Source organism: Muscardinus avellanarius (genome assembly GCF_963383645.1).
Source record: "Muscardinus avellanarius genome assembly, chromosome: 1".
Classification (NCBI taxonomy): domain Eukaryota; kingdom Metazoa; phylum Chordata; class Mammalia; order Rodentia; family Gliridae; genus Muscardinus; species Muscardinus avellanarius.
Genome location: NC_137786.1, coordinates 14001104 through 14026930, shown reverse-complemented (window position 1 = coordinate 14026930; position 25827 = coordinate 14001104). Strand labels below are relative to the sequence as shown.

Genomic DNA, 25827 nt, shown 5'->3' with positions numbered 1-25827 from the left:
TTTCTTTAATGTTTTATAGTTTTTGTTGTAGAGGTCTTTTACATCTTGGGTTAGGTTTATTCCTAGGTATTTTATTGGTTTTGAGGTTATAGTGAATGGAATTGTTGTTTTTGTTTCCTTCATTGTGGATTCGTTGTTGGCATAAAGAAAGGCCACTGATTTCTTTAGGTTGATTTTGTAACCTGCGACTTTGCCGAATTTGTCGATCAGCTCCAGAAGTCTTTTGGTTGAGTTCTTTGGGTCTTCCAGATAAAGGATCATGTCATCTGCGAATAAGGATAATTTCACTTCCTCTCTTCCTATGTGGATTCCTTTGATTTCCTTCTCTTGTCTGATTGCTGCAGCAAGAGTCTCAAGGACTATATTGAAAAGGAGAGGTGAAAGTGGGCATCCTTGTCTTGTTCCTGACTGTAGCGGAAATTCTTGCAGTTTTTCCCCATTCAATATAATGTTGGCTTTGGGTTTGCAGTATATTGCCTTGATGATGTTGAAGTACTTTCCTTCTATCCCAATTTTTTGCAGTGTTTTTAACATAAATGGGTGTTGGATTTTGTCGAATGCTTTTTCAGCATCTATTGCTATGATGATGTGGTTTTTGTTCTTGGTTCTATTTATGTGGTGAATAACATGTATTGATTTGCGTATGCTGAACCAGCCTTTTTTTTCTGGGATGAAACCGACTTGGTCGTGATGAATTATTCTCTTGATATAGTTTTGAATGCGTATAGCTAGTATTTCGTTTAGAATTTTTGCATCTATGTTCATTAAGGATATTGGTCTGTAGTTTTCCTTTCTTGAGGTATCTTTATTTGGTTTGGGGATTAATGTGATACTGGCCTCATAGAAGGAATTTGGAAGAGTTCCATCTCTTTCAATTTCCCGGAACGTGTTATGAAGTATTGGTATTAGTTGTTCACTGAAGGTTTTGTAGAATTCAGCTGGGAACCCATCTGGGCCTGGGCTTTTCTTTGGTGGAAGAATTTTTATTGCCGTTTCTATTTCTTTGGTTGTTATTGGTTGGTTTAGGCTTGCTATATCCTCTTGGTTGAGTGTAGGAAGGTTAACTGTGTTTAGAAATCTGTCAATTTCATCCAGGTTTTCAAATCTATTGGAGTATAAATTTTTAAAGTAGTTTCTGATAATGTTTTGAATTTCTTCACTATCAGTGGTGATATCTCCTTTTTCATTTCTAATTTTGGTAATTTGAGTTGATTCTCTTTTTCTTTTGGTTAGGTTGGCCAGGGGTTTATCAATTCTATTAATCTTTTCAAAGAACCAACTTTTTGTTTTATTGATTCCTTGAATTGTTTTTTTGTTCTCTATTTCATTTATTTCTGCTCTAATTTTGATGATTTCTCGTCTTCTGCTGGCTTTGGGAATGGATTGTTGCAGAATTTCTAGATCCTTGAGTTGTGTCATTAGGTTCTTTACTTGGTGGTTCTCCATCCTTTTTATGTGGGCACTCAATGCGATAAACTTTCCTCTTAGTACTGCCTTCATGGTGTCCCATAGGTTTTGGTAGGTTGTGTCTCTGTTTTCGTTTGTTTCCATAAATTTCTTTATTTCTTCCATAATTTCTGCTCTTACCCATTCGTCATTTAGTAGTGTATCATTCATTCTCCATGAATTTGAATACTTTCTTTCGAGTTTCCTGTTGTTGATTTCTACTTTTATTCCATTGTGGTCTGAAAAGATGCATGGGATTATATTACATTTTTTGAATTTGCTGGTATTTTCTTTGTGTCCCAGGATGTGATCTATTTTGGAGAAGGTTCCATGGGCTGCTGAGAAGAAAGTGTATTCTGTAGTTCCTGGTTGAAATACTCTGAAAACGTCTATTAGGTCCATTTGGTTTATGGTTTCCTTTAGTTCTAAAGCATCTTTACTCATCTTTTGCCTCGAAGATCGATCCAGTGGTGTGAGAGGCGTATTAAAGTCTCCCAGGATTATTGTATTTGGGTCTACTTGGGGTCTTATGTCCAGGAGGGTTTGTTTTACGAATGTGGTTGCACCCACATTTGGGGCATAAATATTTACTATCATTATATCTTCTTGGTGTATTGTTCCTTTTAATAAAAGGAAGTGCCCTGATTTGTCTCTTTTGATGTGTTTTATTTTAAAGTCTGTTTTGTTGGATATCAGGGTTGCTACCCCTGCTCTTTTTCGGTCACTGGTGGCATGGTATATCTTTTTCCATCCTTTCACCTTCAGCCTGTGAATGTCTTTGGCTGTGAGGTGAGTTTCTTGCAGACAGCATATGTTTGGATTATGTTTCCTAATCCACATTGCCAGTCTATGTCTTTTGATTGGTGAGTTAAGTCCTTTGACATTAAGAGATATTATTGAAATATGATTTTTGTTTTCTGCCATTTTGTGTTCTGTCTACTCTTGGGTGGTGTGATCTTTCTTCTTTACTTAAGTGGCCCACTTATTAACTTCCTCTCTTCTCTGATTCTGAAGTCTGCTTCTTTTTTCTTCCTTATGGTTTATTTCTTTAAGAATTTTCTCTAGTGTTGGCTTTGAATTCATGAATTTTTTGAGATTCTGTTTATCCTGAAAGACTTTGACTTCCCCATTGATCTTGAATAGTAGTTTTGCTGGATAGATTAATTTGGGCTGGAAGTTATGTTCTTCCAGGGTCTGAATCACGTCGTACCAGTCCCTCCTAGCATTCCTGACCTGGGTGTTTATAGTCTGGGGTGATTCTTATTGTTTTGCCTCTATATGTCACCTGTCCTTTTGTTCTCACTGCTTTTAAGATTCCTTCCTTGGCCTCTATGCTGGTGCCTAAGCTCATTTAACATAAAGTTTTCCAGGTCCTTCCATCTTCTTACAAATGATATAATTTTGATCTTCTGTATTGCTGAATAGAATTCCATTATGTATATTTCCCATAATTTTGTAACCGATTCATCTGCTGATGGATACCGAGGTTGGTCCCATACTTTCTCTATTGTTAATTGTGCTGCAATGAACATGGATATGCATTTATTACTGTAGTTCCCTGGTTTCAACCCCTTTGGAAATCTTTCTCATTTTGAATTTAGACCAATCAAATTTAATATAAGCCTTCTAAAGACAGCTTCACACAAAAAAAAATTGTGTCAAAGAACTTTTTTTAAATTGTGCCATTTAGTACCTAAAAACTAAGGTAAATTTGGAGTTTCCTAAGATTCGGACCGACAGACACAGTGCGCACACAACATTATCTCCAGCTACTCCAGTTCCTCAAAACTTGAGTTAAATAATCACTGAATTCTAGACACTTTGTTCAGGCCACTTCAGGTGTCTGTGTTTTCTAGGGTATTTCTTGGTCATAGACTTCCAGGGTAATAGTCAGCTGGCCTCCACCTAAAACAACCTAAATCCCAGGGACTCATCATAGTCCCATAATGTCTCAACCTATGGGGGCAACGGTCCTCCATTATCACCCCATGGTAACACACCATTAACATGCACGTAGATGGCTTTAGGAGATGGAAGAACAGCAAATAAGCTAAACGTCTCCAGCGATGCCAAGGCTCAGAAGCAGCTGAAAATTATTTGAGGGTTCAGATCGGCCAAGGAGAACATATAATTCCCAGGAAAGTAGGAGTATCTATGCAGCCCGCGCCACAGACATGGAAGCAGAATTTGAGACCATGTTCAAGGCTGGTTCCAGCCAAACTTGGCGAAAATTATTTCCTGGCCTTCTTCCTCGTTCTTTATTTGGGTGCCCGCCTGTCTGAGTTTGATTCCTAACCTGACCACTTACTAGAAGTATAACCTTAGGCAAGAACCTCAACGTCGTTGCTTCAGTTTCTTTGTCTAAGAAATAGAGTAAAGACAATGCTACATCAGGAGGATTGTGTAAGGATTAAACTGGAAGAAACTAGAATAATTCCAGATACAAATTTGTTCCTTAATGGATATTAATATTTTCTTTTTACTTTTGGTAGTAGGTATTGAGCCCAGGGGCATTCTACCTTTGTGCTTAAGCTCAGTCCTATTTCATTTTATCATTTTATTTTATTTTATTTTATTTTATTTTTAAACAGGGTCTTACTAAGTTCCTGGGACTGGCCTCCCACCCTGGGTTCCTTCTTTCTCAGCCACCAAAAGTACTGGGATTACAGGTATGAGCCACCACGCCTGGCATTTATTTTCAGTGTTATACTAAGTGGTATATAAATGCTCAAAAAGAAATATTTTAATATGTTCTTAGAGTGTGCCTAACAGATTCCTTCAATTTGCATGAGTGTAAGTTGTGTTCTATTATCATCACTTTACCAATGGAGAGACGTTAGAGAGGTTGTATTAACCCTGCCGGTGGATCAATCATGATTTCTTACACGGTCCCCTCCTCCCCTGCCTATCCAGCCCATTGAAGCACAATGCCTTCAAGAGTTTCTTAGAAACACAAATGAAACAATTGTCTGCCCCTGATTGTTAGAACAGAGCCCAGCCTCTGAACAAGCCAAAATTCCACATTTGAAAGGAAGACTAAGCAATTACATTGTCATTTTCACGGAAACAATGCAGCCAAGTCATTTTGTTATTGGACAGAACATTCAATCTGTAATGTTTCTTGTAAAATTGAACCAAGGAAGCCTATTGCAAAGAGGACAAAGCGTTACAATGATACTTTTAAAAAGAAATCTAAGAAAACATGAAATAGCTTTCATATGCTTGAGGTCCATTCCAAGGAAGGCATCAATTGATATAAAGGTGTAACTGTGAATAGACATTTTGGCTAAATGAAGAGGAAAAAAAAATCTGAAAATGACTTTCCAAAACCCAATGTTTCCATGAGGAAATGTGCTCAAATTGTGGTGAAAACTGCCTGACCCAGATGAGCCTAGTTTGTCACTTTGCCCATGAAAACCGTTCATTATCAAGGTGGGTTGACTTCTAGCTAGGGAAGAAACAAGGCAAATATAATTGCAGGCGTATTCTACATCTGCACGAAGCTTTGTGGTTTCTCTGTCTTTTCCACTACTGCTGCCCTGAGTCTATCCAAAAGTGAGTGCTCTGTGACCATAAGTCTTGCCACACAAGGGCACACCTGCATAGTTTCTGCTCTCCTCCTTCCAGGGAAGGGAGGGGGACTGACTGCCTACACAGTACCCAAGATCCTCTATGTCTAAAAACAGGGTGCCAAGGAACATCTCAATGCTGGCATTTAATTCTGTAAACGAGGCATGACTCCTTATAGCAACAACCTTCTTGAGTACCTCCAAGGCACAGGAAGTCAGTCTCCTAAAAGCAAAAGGCAAACTGAAGGCATCTTGAGATTGGAAGAGTGTTCTCTTAGTATCTTGTATAATTACAAGATATTAATAAAAGTATAAAAATTGTTATTTAAAATGTTCTATACCTTAGAAGTCAATCTTCATTTCAGTAAAAAAAAGAAAGTATAATGTTCCTAAAACCAAAGGAATGAGTGCAATTTCATATGCAAAAGTTAGACACATTATATTCTCCTTTGTGAAAAATACCCGAATTTAAATGCCTCAAATATTGAGGAGTCAGCTGGGCATGGTAGCACACATTTGTAATCCCAGTACTCAAGAGGCCGAGGGAGGAGGATCGCAAAGGTTTGAAGCCAGCCTCAGCAACTTAGTGAAGCTCTCAGCAACTTAGTGAGACTGTTTCCAAATAAAATATAAAACAGGTCTTGGAGTATATCCCAGAGGTAAAAAGCCTCTAGCTTCTATCCCCAGTAACACACACACACACACACACACACACACACACATTGAGGAGTCTTTTAATAAAGAATATTTTACTTTAAAAAAAAAGAAATAAATGATACATTTGAAGGCTGGAAGTGGTAGCACCTGCCTGTAATCCCAGTACATAAAGGCTAAGACAGGAGGATCAACAGTTCAAGAACGGCCTCTTAGAAAGCCCCCCCTGCAACTTAGAAAGACTTTGTTTCAACATAAAAATGTAAAATGGGACTGGGGTGTATCTCAGAGGTAGAAGGTCCCTGAGTTTAATACCCAGTAACAAAAGAAAAAAAAAAAAGGAAGGAAGAAAAAAAGACTGATTCCACAAGTGGGAAAAAGTGATATGTAAGTGTAAAGCCAATCTCAATCTCTCTCTCTCTCTCTCTCTCTCTCTCTCTCTCTCTCTCTCTCTCTCTCTCTCCCCTCCTTCCCTCCCTTGCTCCCTCCCTCTGCCTCCAGCCCATTCCTATGCTCCCCACCTTTGATATAGCAGAAGAGTGATCACTCTTTGTTTTTAAGGAACTGGGGATAGAACCCAAGGGCATTCTACCTCCAAGCTATACCCTCAACCCAATTTGTTATCTTATTTTGAACCAGGGTCTCACTAAGTTGATGAGAGCCTCACTAAGTCACTGAGGCTGGCTGCACATCTGTGATCCTCCTGTCTCAGCCTGCCGAGTCCTGGGATTACAAGCCTGTACCACAAGGCCCAGCTGAGTGATTCGTCTTTTAGTCTTGCTGCTGTATCATAGAGTGGTCATTCTTAACTCCTTGATCCACTCATCAGCATAAATAGCAAACTATCAATGAGGGCATATTTTGAAAGGAAAATCCCAGCAGCCTTTTGTGGCCTGAAAAAATTTTCTTCATCCCTTTTAATGAATGAAAGTCGAACATGTGTAAATAATGTTAACTTTAGAAATCACTTATCATGGCTTTGAAATGAGGATGGCACTGAGGCAGATACATATTGAAGCACCAGTTTGGACACAGTTCCTCCCTGTATTTGTTGGATTTTCTATGGGCCTTAGATCGAATCCAAGCTCTGACCTCTAGAGCCAAGTGACATATTATTTATTCATAGATGATCACAATCTAGAATCCACAGACTCGTTCCTTCCAGGGCCTCAATCACGTCACACTGACTGCACATACAGGAACTACTTCCTATTTCTTGACCACATTTCTCTGTCACCATCAACCATGCATTGAGAGAAACCAATGCTTTCATGAATTTATATTCCCAACCGTCAATTCTTGCTCAATCTAGGGACAGCAAGGCATGGTTCAAACTCCCGACTTAAGATTTCAAAGAAGTAAAGCCCGTCATCCACCCATCCCTCCAACCCTGGCCACAGTGCAAGAGGTAAATAAGCCAAAGACAAAGGCAGTGAATTCGAGGTCAGGTGACCGCGTGCACCTGCCTCCACTCTGCCACGAGAAAGCCATTGTGAGCATCACATCAACAGCCCCAACTACAAATTCACATGTGACACCGTAGACAGGGTAATTCCTGGCTACATTTTGTTGGCTCTTAAAAATCCAAAATTGGGGGTATAGCTCAGTAGTGGTTCTTATAAATAAAAAATTTGGGATGGGGGTGTAACTCAGTGGTAGAGTGGTTGCCTAGCATAGGCAAGACCCTGGTTTCCATCTTTAGCACTGCCTTCCTCCCCGCAAAAGAGACACAGAGAGATTCAAAATCCATGCAAGTCTCTAGCTAAGATTTAGCTAGTTTCTTTCTCCTAAAACACCACAGCAGTGGGAGAAAGAGGTTGGCTAGACCAATAACTCAAACAGGTTGAAAGACAAGCAGCTCTGAGATGAAGCCTGAGAATTGCCGCTAGAGAGTTCATTTACATTTACACAGCCCGAGCTGTCTTGGTATGGTTCATAAATAATGATTATGTGAAAAATGCGGCTGCTCACAGCATTACTCACTGCAGACCTTCTGAAACAAATAACTGTTAAACACATAAAAGGGTCCATGGAATTAAGTGTGAAAAGCAAATGAAACCTGTTCAACAAATTATAATTGAGATGAGTAAAATGCTACTCTGTTCACAAGAAGGCATAAAGAAGTCATATTTTGCATTTAATTTATGAAAGAGATATGTAGCCATACATTCTCTTACATTAAAAATCACTGGAACACGTGAGCTAGCTTTTGTAGGATATGAGAATTTGAGAATAGGACAGGAAAGATGAATGCCAGATGAAAGCTGTGATCTAGATCCTTCTCCCCTTTCCCCACACAATCCTTTGCACGTGGCCCATTTAGATCTGACTTGTTCTGCAAATACAAAGGGGAACCCGATTTTCTCCTTGGCATCCAACTGGGTGTAGAACAAGCCAATTGCCTTTGATTCCGAACCAGGTGACAGTCTCAGCCAGTTCTCTCACCACATAGGGTTTTGTTTAGGTGTAAAGAACAGGTTTCATAGACTGTAAACTTTTACCTTCCAAATAGCCCCCAAGTTTTGATCAAGCCAACCATTCTAAGATCTTCTGTATCAGAAATCAAGCACTAGGTGGGAATTTCTCCTTTAGATTTATGTTTGAGCTGAACAGGTGCATGAGCCCTAAAATCTGTGATGATAAGAAGCTTAGTGCCAAAACTGGCCGTGTAGACCACGTTGGAGGATGGCATATCCCAGTCACATCATTTTTTGTAGCAAATAGAAAGCACTTGAAAATTCATAGTAAGTCACCTTCTTAGTTTTTCCATATTAAAGTACATAGAAGCAGAAAAAGGAAAGGAAAGGAATCACTGGGCTAGAGTTAGAATGTCCCTAAGATCATTTCAAAGCTATAAAATACCATTTGTGTTAATTGCTAATCCTGTTAAAAACATGTGTTAGCAAGCGTGCTCTTTCAAAGTGTCACTGAATCCCCAAACATGGCAGAGGTCACATTTACTAAGATCAGGACTCTCTAGAGAAACAGCATTAATAGGAGAGATGTATTTTTATAAAATTTATTATAAGGAATTGGCTCACAAGATTATGGGGGCTGAGAGACCTAAAGTCTGTAGTCAGCAATTTGGAAGAGGACCAGGAGAGTTGATGGTGTAAGTTTCAATCCAAGTGCACGTCCAAAGCAGAAGAGCGATGTCCCAGCTCAGGTCAAAGCAGGCAAAGAATTCTTTCTTTTTAGACTTGGATTCAGCCCTTCAACAGATTGGATAAGGCCCACCCACACTAGAGAGACCAATCTGTTTACTTCAGTCTACCAAAGTTAAATGTGAATCTCATCCAGAAATACCCCTGCAGACATACCTAGAAATAATGTTGAACCAAATAGCTAAGCATTCCATGGCCCAGTCAAGTTAACTCATAAAATTAACCCTCACAATTGAAATGGCAGTGACTACCTTTAGAAGAGACATTTGCTTCTCACCATTTCTTCCTTTCTGCACACGGAAGGATATACATGCTTCTGAAACGCCCTGCCTGCTTCTGCTGATGCCAGCGCTCACGCCCAGGGGCAAAGAAGAATTCCATTAACTGGATGTAGGATCTGGAGGAAGGAACTGAGCATTCACTGTGTTTCAGCCCTCTATCTACCTTAACTGACTCCATGGTGGACATGCATCTCCTTTTGATCTCAGTCCCACACTAAGAGTTTGGGGGACTAGGTTCATTCTAGCTCTTTCTAAATCTCTACCATGTGGTGCATTGGCCACTAACCTAAGAAAGCAAGTTATGGATTTAAAGAAGCAAAATAATAGCTGCAGATTACGGAGATTCTGTTGGGAATGTGCCTTGAACACCTTAACTTTGAAGTATATTAGCAAGCTCAGCCACCTTCTGAGGAGGCCTCAGAAAATGCCAGCTGGTCGAGTCATAGTAATCTTGACTGCACTGTTCCAATTGTAATATTCAAGGTGGTGAAGTGTGTTCTTAATATGCAAAGCCTCTGCTTGCCCTGGTGTTACAGGAAAGACTAAGGGCAAGAAAGAGCAGAACAGCACCCTGAGATTTGCTATGGGATGGATGGTTCTCAATGCCTCAGCATATTAACCACTTGGGGATGGAATTGCTACAGTAGTTAACTTGAGGTCATACTGCAGGAGAGTGGATCCTTCAGTGTGTCTACTATTCTAGAGGAGAAGAGACACAGAAACATAAACAACAGGGGGAAAGCTGAGAAATGAAGTGATGTATCTACAAGCTGAAGAAGATCGAGGACTACCAGTAACCACCAGGGGCTAAAAAGGGCAGGAAGGCTGTTTCTGCATCTATTGAGATCATCACAGGATATTGTCCTTGATTCTACTTATATGTATACTATGTTTATTGATCTGCAAATATTTGAACTATCCTTGTACTTTTTGAATGAAAGCTATTTAATTGTGAATTCAATTTGCAAGTATTTTATTAAGGATTTGCACATCTATGTTTATCACAGATGTTGGTTTATAATTTTTTTCCTTAATGTATCTTTATACAGTTTTGTTAGGAGTGATATTACCCTCACAGAATAAGTTTAGAATCTTTCCTTCCCTTTCTATTAAAAAAAATGATTTGAGGAATGTTCATGTTTGTTTTGCTTAAAGATTTGGTACAATTCAGCTGTGAATTTATCTGGTGCTGGGCTTTCCTTTGTTGGGGGATTTTTTTTTATTACAGCTTGCTATCAGACTGATTAGATTCCCTACATCTTCTTGGTTCAATTTTCTAGATCATAGGTACCTAGAGACTTACCTGTTTCTTCCAGGTTCTCTAATTTATTGGAGTATAAGTTTTCAAAATAGTCCCTAATCATCCTCCAGATTTTGGTGGTATCTGTTGTAATATTCCTTTTTTTCAGTTCTAATTTTATTAATTTGGGTTTTTCCCTATCAAAGTAGATAGGCCTGAATCACACTGAATTCTGACTTCTAGACTCCAGAACACTGAGATAAAACATTTCAATTGTTTTGAGCTAACCAGTTTCTGACACTTTACCATGGCAACTCTAAGAAACTAATACAAACTGAAATAACAACAATCTATAGCCCGCTAGATAAACACCTACACAAAAGTTCTTTATGATAGTGTAAAATGTTATCCAGAAGCCAGGGTGGTGATGCATGCTTGTAATCCCAGTAATTGGGAGGATAAGACAGGAACTGCAGTTCACGAACAGCCTCGGTTTTTTAGTGAGGCCCTTTGCAACTTACTGAGACCCTGTTTCAAAAATAAAGAATAAGCCGGGCATGGTGGTGCATGCTTGTAATCCCCATGCTTGGAAGGCAGAGACAGGAGGATTGCGCAGCCTCGCTGGCTTAAGAGTCCTTGTTTCCAAATAAAATATAAAATAGGTCTGGGAGTGTAGCCCGGAGGTAGAAGGGTTCCATCCCCAGTACCACCAATAAACAAACAAACAAACAAGGCTGGGGGGTCACTCAGAGGTAAAATGCCCCTGGGTTCCATCCCCAGTACTGCAAAAAAAAAAAAAATGCAATCTAAAAACAAGGTTTTTTCTAAAAAAAAAAAAACTCAAAACTTGAATAACTGCCTGTATAAGGAGCAAGATGTTTCTGTAATCTGTATGTGGGAGGATGCAACAGGAATGACAGAATATCCCAGAAACAGCAAAACCATCAGAATTTGCCCACCTAGGGCACTGGCTATGCTCTCTCATCCCCAGCTTTTATCCCACTTTACCCAACCTAACCCATTTTCTCAGACTTAGATGACATTAAGATTTTTCCATGTGTAGTGATCTCATAGCCTTTACATAGGTTATATTCTAATCCTTGATAGGCTAAGAGATGAAAATAGAATTTCATCCCCATTTGATTGAATGGGAGAATACATTTTGTGTATGTCCAGTAAATTACACAATCTGCTTTTTAAAAAGGCCAGGGCTCTCTAAGTCCGAAGCCCTGGCTCTGTCCTGGAGATATTTCTGGACACAAGAATCAGACATTCTGCAGTTTGGTAACTTATAAATAAAGCACAGTACTAGAGATAAACAAAAAAAACCCTTCTTTAGAATTATTCATCAAAGTGTTTCTTAGATATAAGCTTCTCCCAATGTTCAAAATACAAAAGAATACTCCTGAGAGAGACACCCCACTGAGAACTCATTTCTGATACTTCCAGGGAATGTTAGAGTAGGTAGAGAAGGCAGAAGTTGGTTTTGATAGCTCTGATTGTACTTTAAAGTTGAAATTAGTAAAGAAGGAGCATTCTAGGCGATGTTCTTTTTCTTAATCTACTTTCGTAATCTACTTTCTATTATCAAAAACCATGAAATGTAACTCCTATAAACATTATTTGGCAATATTAACTTTTAGTGGAGTAAAAGTTCCTAGAGATCAACAAATTTGTTCCTAGAAACCACAGACAGGTTGATATGCAGGCTGATGACTTGTAAAGATCCTGTGTACAAACTTCCTTGCTAAGCTGAGCTAAGATTTTGTGACAGTTCATCATTGCCCTTGGCATAAAGGTTGAAGTCAGTGCCGTCCATGAGAAACCTTGCTCCCCCTCATTCTACCACTGGCCACAAACACTCAACACTGAAATTGCACATGTGTCAAAAAATAGCACTCTTAAACCCTATCAATGAGCATCTCCTGGAGATGTTTCAATGCAGACTCTGATTCAACAGATCTAGGGTAGAGCCTGAGAATCTGTTTCTTCAACCAGTCCTCAGGATGTGATGCTATTGGTCCTAAATCCCACTTAGAGTAGCTGGGGGATAGATGATTGATGTTCACAAATTCCTTGGTACTTTCACATCTCTGAACCTTTCCTCACATGCAGGGTTTACCCTGTCTTCCAATCCCCACTGGATGACTGCTCACATGCAAAGCCTAGCTCAAACATCATGAAGCCTAGCTCCTCCATGAAGCCTCTACAGAACCCCTTACCCTGAGTCCATGGCAGTCTCTATGTATCACATTAAATTGGATTATGGTCCTCTCTCATTTGCTTGTTTATGCCATCGACTAAAGAACAGCGAGTAAGGCTGGCATCTACTAGAGCTCCTTATGCTTGACCTAACCTAGGTGTTAAACTAGATTAACCCAATGGATACATGGATAAGTGAATGAATCAGACAAGCTAGGTGCCAGGAGTCTACACTTTCCTCATTTTTTCAAGGTCACATTTGGTTCTTCTCTGGCTCTTTCAGTGCTCTGCATTAGGAATGGTCCAGCTTTGTCAACTAGTTCTCACTTTAAAGGTTAATTCAAACCTGTCATCATTTTTTGTGGGCTGCAATTTTAAGTCATAGAAGCACTACTATGAATAATGGAGTCAAAAGTAATGCCTTAGTTTGAGGCACTTAAAGCTGTAGAACCTTGAGTAAATTACTTACTGTCTCTGCTTCATTCTCTCATTCCTAAAATAGGTATAATAATGGCACCTGCCCTGTTAGTTCTGGAGTTAAATGAGGAAAGATAGGCAATATCCTAAAAACCATGCCTGGCATAGCAAGAGCGGCACAGAATTCCAGCTGCTGCTATCATTGAGCCTTGCAGGATGTGCGGATGTGCTCTGTGCCTGTGAGAAAACAAGAGACAATTGCCTGTGTGGCTCTGCTTTTCCTCTGACATCCATCATATGATACCATCTTGTGCCATTTTCTTACGTGTCCTTTGATGGGCTTCCTCTTTTGTCTGCTTAGGTAGCTTCACACAATAAGCTTTATACTCTTCTGCCTCTCCACTGATGCTCATCTCAGCTAATTCCCAGTGTTCCTCCTACAGATGCTACCCTTCGATGTAATTGGTATGACTTTTTCCTTGATTCTGTATCTGTTCTTCCCCCTTTTGTGTGGGCTTTAAAATCTAAATTCATAAGAGAACCATTCACACTAGCTCTAATCTCTGCCCATTGGGAATTGTCTCTATTAGAGGATCACAATTTCATTTTTTATGCTTTTGTTTTATATCTTTTCCCATCATCGCATTTTCTAACTACTCAGAGATAAAAGTATCCACAAAGAATATATGAATGTGTCAAGTGTTTTTCATCAGTAGAATGAGAATTAATGCCTTTGAGAAACTCAGCTGCCCACCATGCTTATATCTCTTTTCTCTGCTAAGACACAAGGCTGTGTCACTCACAGATTAAATACCAGCCAAGAAAAGAAGCATTCTGCTTCCTTCAACTATTGTCATATGAAATTCACAATTTCTAAAAGTGAGTTTCTGATTAAGTATCTAACATTATCACTTCTATGTTGTATTCCCCAATTCTATTAGATGTTCATTTAAGAAACAAAACTACATTTCATTCTATCAAGTTAGAGACATCAAAAATAAAAACTGCAGATAATACACTAGCACATGATTAATGCAAGAAACAATGCAGAACTCCAAATTGAGGTCAAATATTCAAAGAAAAGGACTTAGCATGTCTTCAAAAGCAAGGTGTACGCGTGTAACTTATATATTTTAAGATAAAGGAATACCTTCATAGCATAAATATTAATTTTTAAATGATTCCCTACTTTATTCTATTTTTCTAATATTAGTTCAACATACACTGGTTCCTATATGAGACTGTTACCACAGAAAACAGATAATTCTAAATTAGAAATGGAAAAGATATTACAATCAAATACTGACAATATTTTTATGAACTAGCAGTCATGTTAAGGATGTTAGTAGACTAAAAAACTGCCATATCCAGGTTCTCAACAGTCCCATTTTAAGTGAGAAATTAACAATGAATCAATCCTGCAGTTCAGTGTAAAATCCTCAGTACAGAAAGTTGTATGTGTTCCTTTTCCCTGAAGAGAGCCCAGAGCATCCAGAAGAGAAAAGAGAAGGATACATATGCTATAATGTAAGCGATTGTTCAAAGAAGGGAGCTTCTTACTGTATAAGTTGGAAAAGACTAAATTTGCTAAAATTCCCAATTGGGGATGACCAATATTTTTTGAAAGCTGTTGAAAAAAATCTTGGAAAAGACCAACATTTTCCTAAAATTCCTAATCTGTATGAATAGTTGGTAAAAAAAAAATGCAACAAAAATTAAGAAAAAAATAAAGGTTCAAAGAAAACATACATAAAAAGTAAAAGCTCACGGCTCACCCACTCAGATGTGGCAGCAACGTGAAGTAGTTATAAAGATGAGAATCCTTCCCCAGTTCCGCCTCACTTGGGATCCTATTTCATGATTAACTTCAACATCAATTTCAAACACTAAGTCTGCCTGGAACAATCTGTTAAGGGCATATTAATGATAACCCACAAACTAACCTTCAGTATAAAAGCAGCTTACAATACTGGCTTTTGTCTTCTATACCAAAGGATTTAAAGCCAATGCCTAGATGATATATGGGTCACAAACGTGTTCCCATAGATATTATTGGTACTGTGAATACAATTATGAGTTATCCTTGAAAAAGATACTTCTTGTAAGTATTTTTAAAAATGGCTTTGATGGACACATAAAAACGATTAGTAGGAAATGTTCAGTAGTTTTGCATGACCATGAAAAAATAAGCATTGAGAATAAATCTCAGAAACCAGGGTTCACAGTCCATCTTAGGGCCACGCTGATCCTTTCTGGGTTCCCCAATGGAAACATGTATTTCTACTTCTCAGGAAACACATGATGAGAAAACAAAGCCAAACACAATCACATTCATAAAAGCACTAGTAAACACCTAGAGTTAGTGTCCCAAAAATGTTTACTGTATTTATTGGACAGTAAAACACACTTTTAGGGAAAAAGAATCACCTTAGAAGCCCTTCCCTTCCTGGGTGATTCATGTGAATTTTGTTTAGCATATACTCTACAAGAAGTAGGAAGAAGATGGTATAAGGAAGACAAAGGAAATAAAAACAAAGCCAAGTATCTGCGCATTTTCAAAATAATTGTATTCAGAATTGGTCTAATTTGGATGCTGAAAGCATAAGAACCCATGACAATGTAAATAAACTGGTGATTTTAGGTTCTATGCAAATAGGATCATTACAAATTCTTTACACATCAACCCGTGTCACATGCGCTGGTGAGAGGTTTTGAGTGACCCTCTCTCCTGGAGTTAAACAAGTACTTTCACAGTGATATGAAGCTACGAAGCAAATCTGTTGAAAGCCTATTCTAAAACCATGAAATAACACAAAGTCAGTTTCTCCTCCCCAGTTCACAAGGTATACTCAAGCAAATTGAGGCCCTCTTACTTTTTGAAGCAGACCCTTTCCTCTTACCTTCATGTACAAAAATAATAGTTTTTTATAAAGGTTATATTTTCTACCTAAGTTGATCAACTCTCACTAAGACATCCTGTATCAAAATCCTGCTAGATAATCCATTAGATGTATTATCTATGACACAGGTACTTCTTTGTAAAATGGATATGTTCATGAGAAAATTGGTCAAGAATCATTGTAACTCTGAATATCCATGGTTCCATAGTTGTCTGACAAACTAACTAATGGTTTAGAAACCAGCCGCCATGCCCGTATGTTTTGCTTTGATGGGTCCAGTGTCTGAACCTAGAAAGCTTTACAGAGCAGCTGAGTGACTTTCACTGCTGAAGGTCGAAAGCTATTCTTTCCAAAAAGGATACTCCATGGAAGAGAAAGACTGAAAAAAGTGAAAGAGAAAGAATATGATGTTAATTTAGATCAGCCGATCTCTGAAACACAAGGGCTGAATGTTTACTCTTATACTTGGAAAGAAGAGAGAAAATAGGACACCAGAGGGACTTTAGATAGTCGAAGAGAGAGACCAGTAGAGTAGTGGAAGGGCCAGGGGTAGTGGTGCAGACCTGCAATCCCAGTACCTGGGAGGCTGAGGTGGGAGGATCACAGGTTTGAGATAGTCTCAGCATGTAGTGAGAAGGGGATAGAGGAAAAGAAGTGAGGAGGGGAAAAGGAAGAACTGATGAAAGAAACCATTCAAATTCTGCTGTGCCCATGTATGAAGATGTCACTACCAATCTCGATATTAATGTGCCAGGAAGGGTGGGTACCCAGGTGGGATCTGGAGGGAAACCCATCTAGACCATGTGAATATTTATTTGTATGACTTCGAACCTCACTATGATGTATAATTACAATACACCAATCAAAATATTTTAAAAAAATACCAAGACAACTGGAAATAATTAAGCTGTGACTTACAACACTGGAATGCAGATTATGTTGGGAAAAATGGAAAATTTCCAGCTTTCTACACTTAAACCCCAACCCCCTACAGTGTCAGGAAATCAGAAACTTAAAATGTCACTGGGAATATCTTAGGCTGTAAAGAAAGCCTATACCATTTATCAGAGACAAAGCTTTTGCTAGCTGCAAATTCCTTAAAAGGAGCGTGGTTTTAGAGTCACAAAATTAAGATGTGCAAAACTTTTGCATGAGACTTTAGAACAAAACACTCTTAGCAAACCAAAACCTTCATTTTCTCATTAATTTAAACCAAATCTTACCACAATCTATGCCCAATATGTGGAAGAAAACAGCCTATAACCTAGGGCAGATTAGCAGAAACACTGGATAGATTGGAAGACCATAAGTCATTATCAAAAAAAAAAAAAACCAGTCTTGCTGGAATCACTAATGTGATGCCTCTGCTATTACATTGGGAGCTACAACACTTAAAATCTGAGCACTGGTTAAATACTATCCGGAAGAGCCAAGAGGAATATGTTTGGGAAACCTGAGTCCCTATAATCTCTCATAACTTGCAGAACTTTCTGTAAAAAATGGGTACTATGGTGAGTCAATTCTAAACCAGCTGCACACGCTGATTGGAAACACCAGTGCAAGATCTCATAACCACACTCAGGCCAGAGCTGGACCCACAGCCAGGTGACAAAGCCTCGCAGCACAGCACTATGGCCCGGTCAGTCTTTGGCCCCTGAACAGGTCTTTCAGCCTCTGTGATCTCCTCCCACAGGTGAGAGGCAGCATTTGTGAAGGAGAGTTGGGGTTGAGTTCCTGTAAGTCTGAAGACCATGCAGAAATGATAGGTCCCCCAACACCACTTTTTATGTGTACAATTTAAGTTTTCATGAATTTACAGAATTGTTCAACTGTCCTCACTATCTAGTTATAGGATATTGTCACCTCCCCAAGAAGATTGCTTGTACCCGCATGCAGTTAATTTCCATGCACACCTCCAGGCTAGAATAAGCACACAGTAAATTTGTGCCCTTCCCTCTACCCATAACCTCACTGTATTTATCACACACGTTGCACAGGGAGGCACCTATGCATCTCCTATTAAGGGACACTGCCCATACCATTAGTAACCCTGTAGAAATCAGACTCCAATGCACACACATACACACACACACATACACACACACACACACACGTGCATACACACACGTGCATACACACATACACCATACCACACCACCAACAACCACAACCAGGGAACCAATGCAATATCTTCCCTATCCATCCCATCCGAGCAAGTCTCAGCTCCACTGAGCCCGCTTCCAATCCCAATTATTATAGGAATGGCCACAGTTTCAAAAGCTGCAGGAAAATGCAACATCATCCTTCCCAATACATGTGATTTTTAGAAATCATCATCGCTCAGACCTCTAATCTGAGGATACAGCCTGTGCTCCTTGAAGCCAACATGGACGCATTCAGAGGTGAGAAGCCAAGCCAGGAACAAGGAACTGAAGAAAATCACCATAATCTTCCAGCTTCACTCACCCAGTAGTTTCTTAACATCAGAGATTAAACACAATTCTGGAAACAGTGGGAGGAGAGTCAGAGGTACACTTTTAAATGCACTTTTCTACAGTCTGTGTATGAAATTGGAGTTTGCCAGTGCAATGTACTGAGGGGGTTAGCTGGGTGTATCCTAGACAAAAGAAACTCACATACCATCAGGAACCGCCTCCCCACCCTGGGAGTCTGTGAGTGGACCACAAGCATCACTAATCCTGAGAGTTGGACCAAGGCTCCGGCAGTTCTGCCTGGAGAAGATTCCCACTAGTAGTCTAGTTTCATCTTGAAAATTTAATTGAATATAAGACCAATTATATAGCAAACATCTCTAAATTTCATTCCCAGGTAACTAAGGCTCATGCCAAGTTTAGTTTTTAACATTTTAAATTTTCATTGAGCCGGGCGTGGTGGCACATGCTTGTAATCCCTGTGCTTGGGAGGTGGAGACAGGAGGATAACGCTGGTTCAAAGCCAGCCACGCTGGCTTAAGAGACCCTGTTTCCAAATAAAAAAGTATAAAATAGGTCTGGGAGTGTAGCCCGGAGGTAGAAGGGTTTCCAGGAACCCTAGTACCACCAATAAATAAATAAATATAAACAAATTTTCACTGATTAAAAACCTATAATATAATAGATTCATACACACACACACACACACACACACACACACAACAAAAGTTAGCACTTGTTTTTTTTTTTTATATTTCAGAAGGCATCAGGCATGGTGGCACACACTGGTAATCCCAGCATTCAGGAGGTGGAGACTGGAGGATAGCAGTTTGCATACAGCCTCAGCTACTTAGCAAGTTCCTTCACAACTCAGAGAGACCCTGTTTCAAAAGATTTTTAAAAAGACTAAAAAATAGGGCTGGGGATGTAGCTTGGAGATACAATGCCCCTGGGTTCCACTCACAGTACAAAAAAAAAAAAATTAGAATGCAAGCAAGTGGATAGCAACTTTCATAGGAATGAGGTTCTTCCTCTTAAGTTCTTGAAAGAAATTCCATATTAATTTAGCCCAGTTGGTAAAAAAATCAGTTTGGTATGAACATCACATTTTCCTCCCTCCCCTCCTAATTCAACCTTCAGAATGACAGAAAATACATATGACAAAATGTATAAAACATTGGCTGTGCCTGTACCTCCTTCCCAAGGGAAAGACAAAAGAAAATGAAAACTTAAAGTAGTTATAGAGGTGGAGTTTTCCCCTTTTTTGCAAGCATAAAAAACAGTCTTCCTCCTCTTCTTCTTCCTCTTCTCCTTCTCCTTCTCCTTCTCCTTCTCCTTCTCCTTCTCCTTCTCCTTCTCCTTCTCCTCCTTCTCCTTCTCCTTCTCCTTCTTCTTCTTATTTTTTGTAGAACTGGGGATAGAACCCAGGGCCCTTCTATCTCTGGGCTACACTCCTGACCTATTTTATATTTTATTTGGAAACAGAGTCACACTAAGTAGCTGAGGCTGCCTTCGAACCTGCAGGATCCTCTTGTCTCAGCGTCCCAAGTACTGGAATTACAAGTGTGCGCCACCACACCTGACAAAAGTAGTCACTTTTAAATGAAGTCTCACAGTCCCTTTTCCCAATTCTTGTAACAAAATTCATATACTTTGGTATTTTCTACTTTTGAAAGGAGAGGGATAAGCAATAAGAAAAATAGGTGTCTGGGAGTGTAGCTCAGAGGTAGAAGAGTTTCCAGGAACCCCAGTACCACACACACACACACACACACACACACACACACACACACACACACATATCCAGGAAGAGAAATAGGGATTATTTTAATTTTTCTATTTTCAGAGTCACACAAATTAAACAAATTAAGGTGACAAGAATGACTGCAAAATACTGAGGAGAAGTAGTAATGGCCTCACAGAACATATTTCCGCCAAGAGAGGGTTACAGTGAATAAACTCAAGTGGTTTCCACTCTGTCTCCTAAGGCGCCCACAAAAGAAAATACCTAGAATTAATAAGATTTGTAGATTATTTTAGCTTAATTTAATGAATAATCTAAAGCTTTTGTTTGAATTAAGGGACAAAAAAATTTCAAATTGGATTGCTACCTGAGAAGTTCTCAAATCTGTCTACCTTACCATGGCAAAAGATTTCCATCAGTCAATACTAAGGTTTTCTTTGGTTTTGTTTTTGTGGCACTGGGAGTTAAACTCAGAGTCTGTCTACCTCCAAGCTATACCCCAGTCCCTTTTTTTATATATATTTTGAAACAGGCTTTCATTATGTTGCTGAGAATCTCACTAAATTGCTGAGGCTGGCCTCAATTCTTTGATCGTTCTGTCTCAAACTCTCAAGAACTGAGAATACAGGTGTGCGTCACCATGCCAGGCAACACTTAAGGTTTTAAACGCATTATAACCCAGTCGTAAAAGTATTTGTATACTGGTCTGGAGATAACTGACACAGAGAAAGTAGTTCTGTGCTACCTGAAACACACAAAGTCAAAAACTATGCTTAGTGAAAACGCACCATGGCAGAGGTAAACCATCACCATGAACAGAGTAGATATAACACAGGTGAGGAAGAGTTTAAGACCGTAGTCAGCCAGCATCAGTCCCCGAGCATGAGCCGCCTGGTCCTGAGTACCAGAGATTAAACCCCAGAGTAAAGCAGAAAGGGGAAATGTGCTTGTCCCATATCATGCAGGCCTTAGTAAAGTGGTCTCTACAATACTATGAAAATCAGCTAGCACTTCACAGTTAAATATCCAGAGAACATGGCTTGATGTTTACACTGGACCTCCGCTGGACGATTATCTTAGAAAGAACTCTTCTTCAGAATGAAAACCATCTAACTGTGCATTTTTTTGGTTTGTTGGTTAGCTTGTTGGTTGATTTTTTTTTTTTTAATATTTGGAATTGAACCCAGGGCCCAGGAACATTCTGCCTCTGAGCTACACCCCAGTCCTATTTTTTTATTCTCTATTTTAAAAGAGGGTCTCACTTAGTTGTGCAAAGTCCCTCTTTCAGTTGCTGAGGCTGGCTGCAAACCTGTGATTCTCTTGTCTCAACTGATTAAGTGTAGTATTAAAGAAAAGGAAGGAATTACATTTGGGTCAACTTTCCACTACATAACTATCATACAAACAATTCCCTACTTGATCAACTAACAAATCAAAGCTTCTCGACTATTGGGAAGAAGTTCAATTCCAACATGTATTTCTACAAAAAAAAAAAGGTCAACTTCTCCACCAAGAATGCCGATCGGCATGACTTTGCACTTATTCTTTCAATAATCAAACAAACCTTTGCTATCCCCAAATGCTGGTGATTAATTTAAGTCCTATAAATAACAGGCCTGTGAAACTGTGACCTCACCAGTACCACAATCCTGAATTCCAGGTGCATTCATGTTACAAGTTCTTGCAGGAGCTTCCAACTTTAGGACAAAGGTTCTATAATCATACTGTCTTACATAAAGAAAGAAAAGGTACCTGATATCACAAAGACTTCCCTTGAGGCAGCCTATTACAGTTCCACAAAATCACAGCAAATGACTTGTGATCGAGACAGTTAAATCCCATTCCAATCAATGTTAACGGGGAGTAATAACAGTCCAACCAAAAAGAAACTTGGGAGATCTTTTGCCTTCTCCCTTTTTAAATAATTTCATTGGCTCCCACTAAGCAGAAATGGGGTAAAACTTCCACATTTCCTTTGTCTTCCAGAAATAGCCAGCCTTGGAAACGAAGGCGCGAGATAATGGAGACCAGATGCCTACCTTCACTGGTAGCCACATTCTTCTGGGCTTTGGTCGGCGTGTGATCTGTACTTGAACTCACGTCGGATGAGATGCTTGAGCTGCCTTTGCCTAGAGAAAGCAGGAAGGAGCAGCCTTTGAGTTTTGTGATTTCAGACCAGGACTGTGCCTCCCCCCAGCCCCACACCAAGCCACATCCCTCACTTCCAAGAAAGGAGCGGAGATACCAAGAATGGAGTTTATGAAGCTTTTTGCCTTATGCCTGAAATATCTTTGGGGAAATATCTGACCCATGTTACGGCAGAACTAAAGTTCTCTTATAATACAGCTTGACTATAAACACAGACTAAATGATAAAATGCAGTCGAATATGATAACGTAATCTCATTTTTGGCATGTGTGTGGGGAAGAAAGTACATATGGGGAACACATCTACTACATTAATTTTTTATTTGTAACTATAAACTCTGCATTTCTCAGTAAAGGAAATAAGCAAATCTACGAATGGGGCATTATCAGAAGAGCAGGAGACTGCTGCCTCCACAAACTGCATCACCTTAATAAAATAAATTCTGTGTTTTCATGGGTGATCCTTTAAAATCAACAAAAACACCTCATTTTTTCCTCTTTCTAATGCAGCAGTTTTCACCTGGAGATTATATATTTCTTTTGTGTGTGGGGGTCTGGGGATGGAACCCAGGGGAATTCGACCTTCGAGTTGTACCCCCAGCCCTATTTTTTATTCCGTTTTTGAGCCCGAGTCTCACTGACTTGAACAGGGCCTCACTAAGTATCTGAGGCTGTCCGCGAACGGTGATCCTCCAGTCTGAGCCTCCCAAATGCTGGGATTGCAAGCGTGCACCACCATGCCTGGCTGGAAACTATATTTCTGCCCAAGGTGATACTCCATGACACTTGTAATCAGATTTGATTGTTACAACAGGGTTACAGGTGCTAATGTCCTTTTCTGGGTAGTAGTGAGGGATGCTGCTGACCATCTTAGAATGTAGAGGGCAGTCCACTGTAAGAAAAAACGATTCAGCTTAAATAGCAACAGTGCTGAGGTTGAGAAGTTCTGGTCTAAATATTCTTACCTAAGTTCAGGGCTGTGTTACTATTCCTTTAAGCTTTGAAATAGTCCCTAAGGGTTTTTGACAAAGTCCCTAAGGGTTGATCCAACTTATCAAAAGAAAGATTATCCTGGATGGGCCTGGCCTCATTAGAAAAGTGCTTTAAGAGGGTCGAGAGAGATGGGCCTTAAATCACAAGTACCCTGAGTTTTACCAGTTCAAGAAAATGAACTCTGCTAATAACCACATGAGTCAGGTAGAGGAACCCAAAGGTCAGATGAGAAGCCATCTCTAGTCAAGGCCTGGGCTATATCACTGTGAGAATCTGTGCAAAAGACCCAGTTATTCCTTGCCCAGAATTCTGACCCAAAGAAATGGTGGAATAATAAATGCATCTTATGTTATGAGTGCTACCTTGTGGTATTTTATGTGATAATAAAAAAACTATTGCAACATCCAACTAATTAGATCACGAATTAACTCTGCACACATAAACTGTGCTTGGAGGTCTTGCACACAGCTGAGAACATTGGTATCCATTCATCTTCCCTGCCCCCTGATACATGCAGTGGACTGAATTCACATTCTCCCACATCCATATGATGAAATCCGAACCACCGGGCAGAAGCTATTATTAGGTGGAATGAACATAAGAGTCTAAATTCATACATAGTGGGAAAGCACAAATGGACTTAGATTTGAAGAGCCTCGGGATTTCATGTGCTTATGTTGGGCTTTGGGAGGGCAATTAGGCATGACAGGGAGCTCTTATGAGTAGGATCAATGCCCTTATAAAAGAGCTCTCTTGCCTCCTCTGCCCTATGAGGATACAAGGAGAAAACGGCCGTGTATGAACAAGAAAGCTGGCTCTCAGCGAACACGGAATACACTGGCAACTTGATCTTGGGTTTTCCAGCCTACACAACTTTGAGGCATAAATTTCTGTTGTTTATAAGCCACCTAGACTACGTCCTTTGTTACAGCAGCCCAAACAGTCTAAGATAGTACACAACCCCAGTTAGGTGGAATGAACATAAGAGTCTAAATGTATACATAGTAGGAAAGCACAAATGGACTTAGATTTGAAGAGCCTTGGGATTTCTTGTGCCTGTATTGGGAACTATGGGACAATCCAAGCTTATGGGTCAAGATGAATGGCTCCTGTATCGCCACACTACTGCCCCTTATACATTGTGACTTATGGCTGCCCATTTTACAAACCTCTCCTTTGGAGTAGCTGAAATGTTAGTTGCTTGCCTTAGTCTGTATCCACTTATCCTCTGTAGGTTGGCAGCAGCTGCCATTTATCTGCCATAATTCACCATTTGAGGTGGAGTGACACAGTGTGCTGGGTACCCAATGAGAAGCACGCCAGCCTAGTCTCTGACCTCAGTCTGCCACTCTATTGCTTTTTGACCTTAGTAATTTGCTTCTCCCCCTGGAGGCTCAGTGTCCACATTTGGTAGGAAAAGTGGTTGAACTAAATGCTTCCTGGTGGCTCAAATAGTCTCTAATTCTATTAATCTACTACATTTCTCTTCAAAGCTCAGTAATACAAATGCTCCCTTTAATGGGGGAAAAATTAGTGTACACCACCAATAGAGAGACTTAAATTATTTTAATTCTATTACTGTTTAGTGGTGCACAAATGGAAAACTAAAAATAAATTTCATATGCTCTATCTATGATTCAACAGGAACACCAAAGCAAAGTAACAAATTAAGTATGAAACAATAAAACCTACGGCATTCAAATCAACAGCATTACCTTATCCTGATAAATGATGTTTTGCTGAGATTAACTTGTCTTTCAAGACTTGAGTATAGGCTGCTAAAGCCAATGTGTCCTTGGTGGCATGCCTGTGAGGACTCACCTGGCCCCCCAACTTCCCACACTGAAAAGAAGGAGTCCTCTCTTATACAAGATGACACATCAGTTGACCATCATTTGGTCTGAATGTATTATATACATACATTTTTAAGTCTGTTCTTGTCAGTCACTCAGAATAAAAGGTAAATTCTTCAAAAAAATGATGGAGGCATCACAATACCCAATTTCTAAATATACTATAGAGTATACTAAGAAAAACAGTATGATACAGGCATAAAAATAGATACATAAACCAATATAATAAATAGGAAATAAAGAAATAAATCCACACAGTTACAGCCTGCTGAACTTAGGCAAAGGCACAGCAAACATGCAATAAAGAAAAGACCGCCTTTTCAACTAACAGTGCTTGGAAAGCAATATCCATATGTGTTAGAACAACCCAAGATCCGTATCTTCCACTCTATGCAAACATCACCTCAAAGGAGATCAAAGACTTAGGAACTAGACTAGAAACCTTGAAATTTCTAGAAAAAAAATGTTGGAAGCTCAACACTCCAATGATAGGCAGGAAATAATCATGAGAGCTATTAAGTGGGATGGCATCAAAATAAAATCTTCTTACCAGCAAAGGAAACAGGAGCAGAAGTGAAAGCTCACAGAAGGAGAGAAAATTCTCACCAGCTTCTTCTCTGACAAGAGATGAACATCCAGAATAGGCAAAGAACAGAAAAGACAATATCTACAAACCAAGTAACTCAATAAATCAGCAATTGAACTAAATAGATACTTCTCAAAAAAAGACAAATGGCCAGCAAATAAATGAATGCATGTTAAAAATCCTTACCAATCAGAGAATC

At 39.5% G+C, this 25827-nt stretch overlaps 1 protein-coding gene across 1 annotated transcript in view; it reads right to left on the bottom strand.

Moving 5' to 3' along the window:
* FBXL7 (F-box and leucine rich repeat protein 7) overlaps positions 1-25827 on the bottom strand; it is a gene marked incomplete at both ends in the record, with an annotated part of 433708 nt that overhangs the window by 275924 nt on the left and 131957 nt on the right. Inside the window, one exon of the mRNA XM_080719761.1 lies at positions 22089-22178. Coding sequence (XP_080575887.1) covers positions 22089-22178 — 90 coding nt within the window. The remainder of the gene's footprint in view (positions 1-22088; positions 22179-25827) is intronic.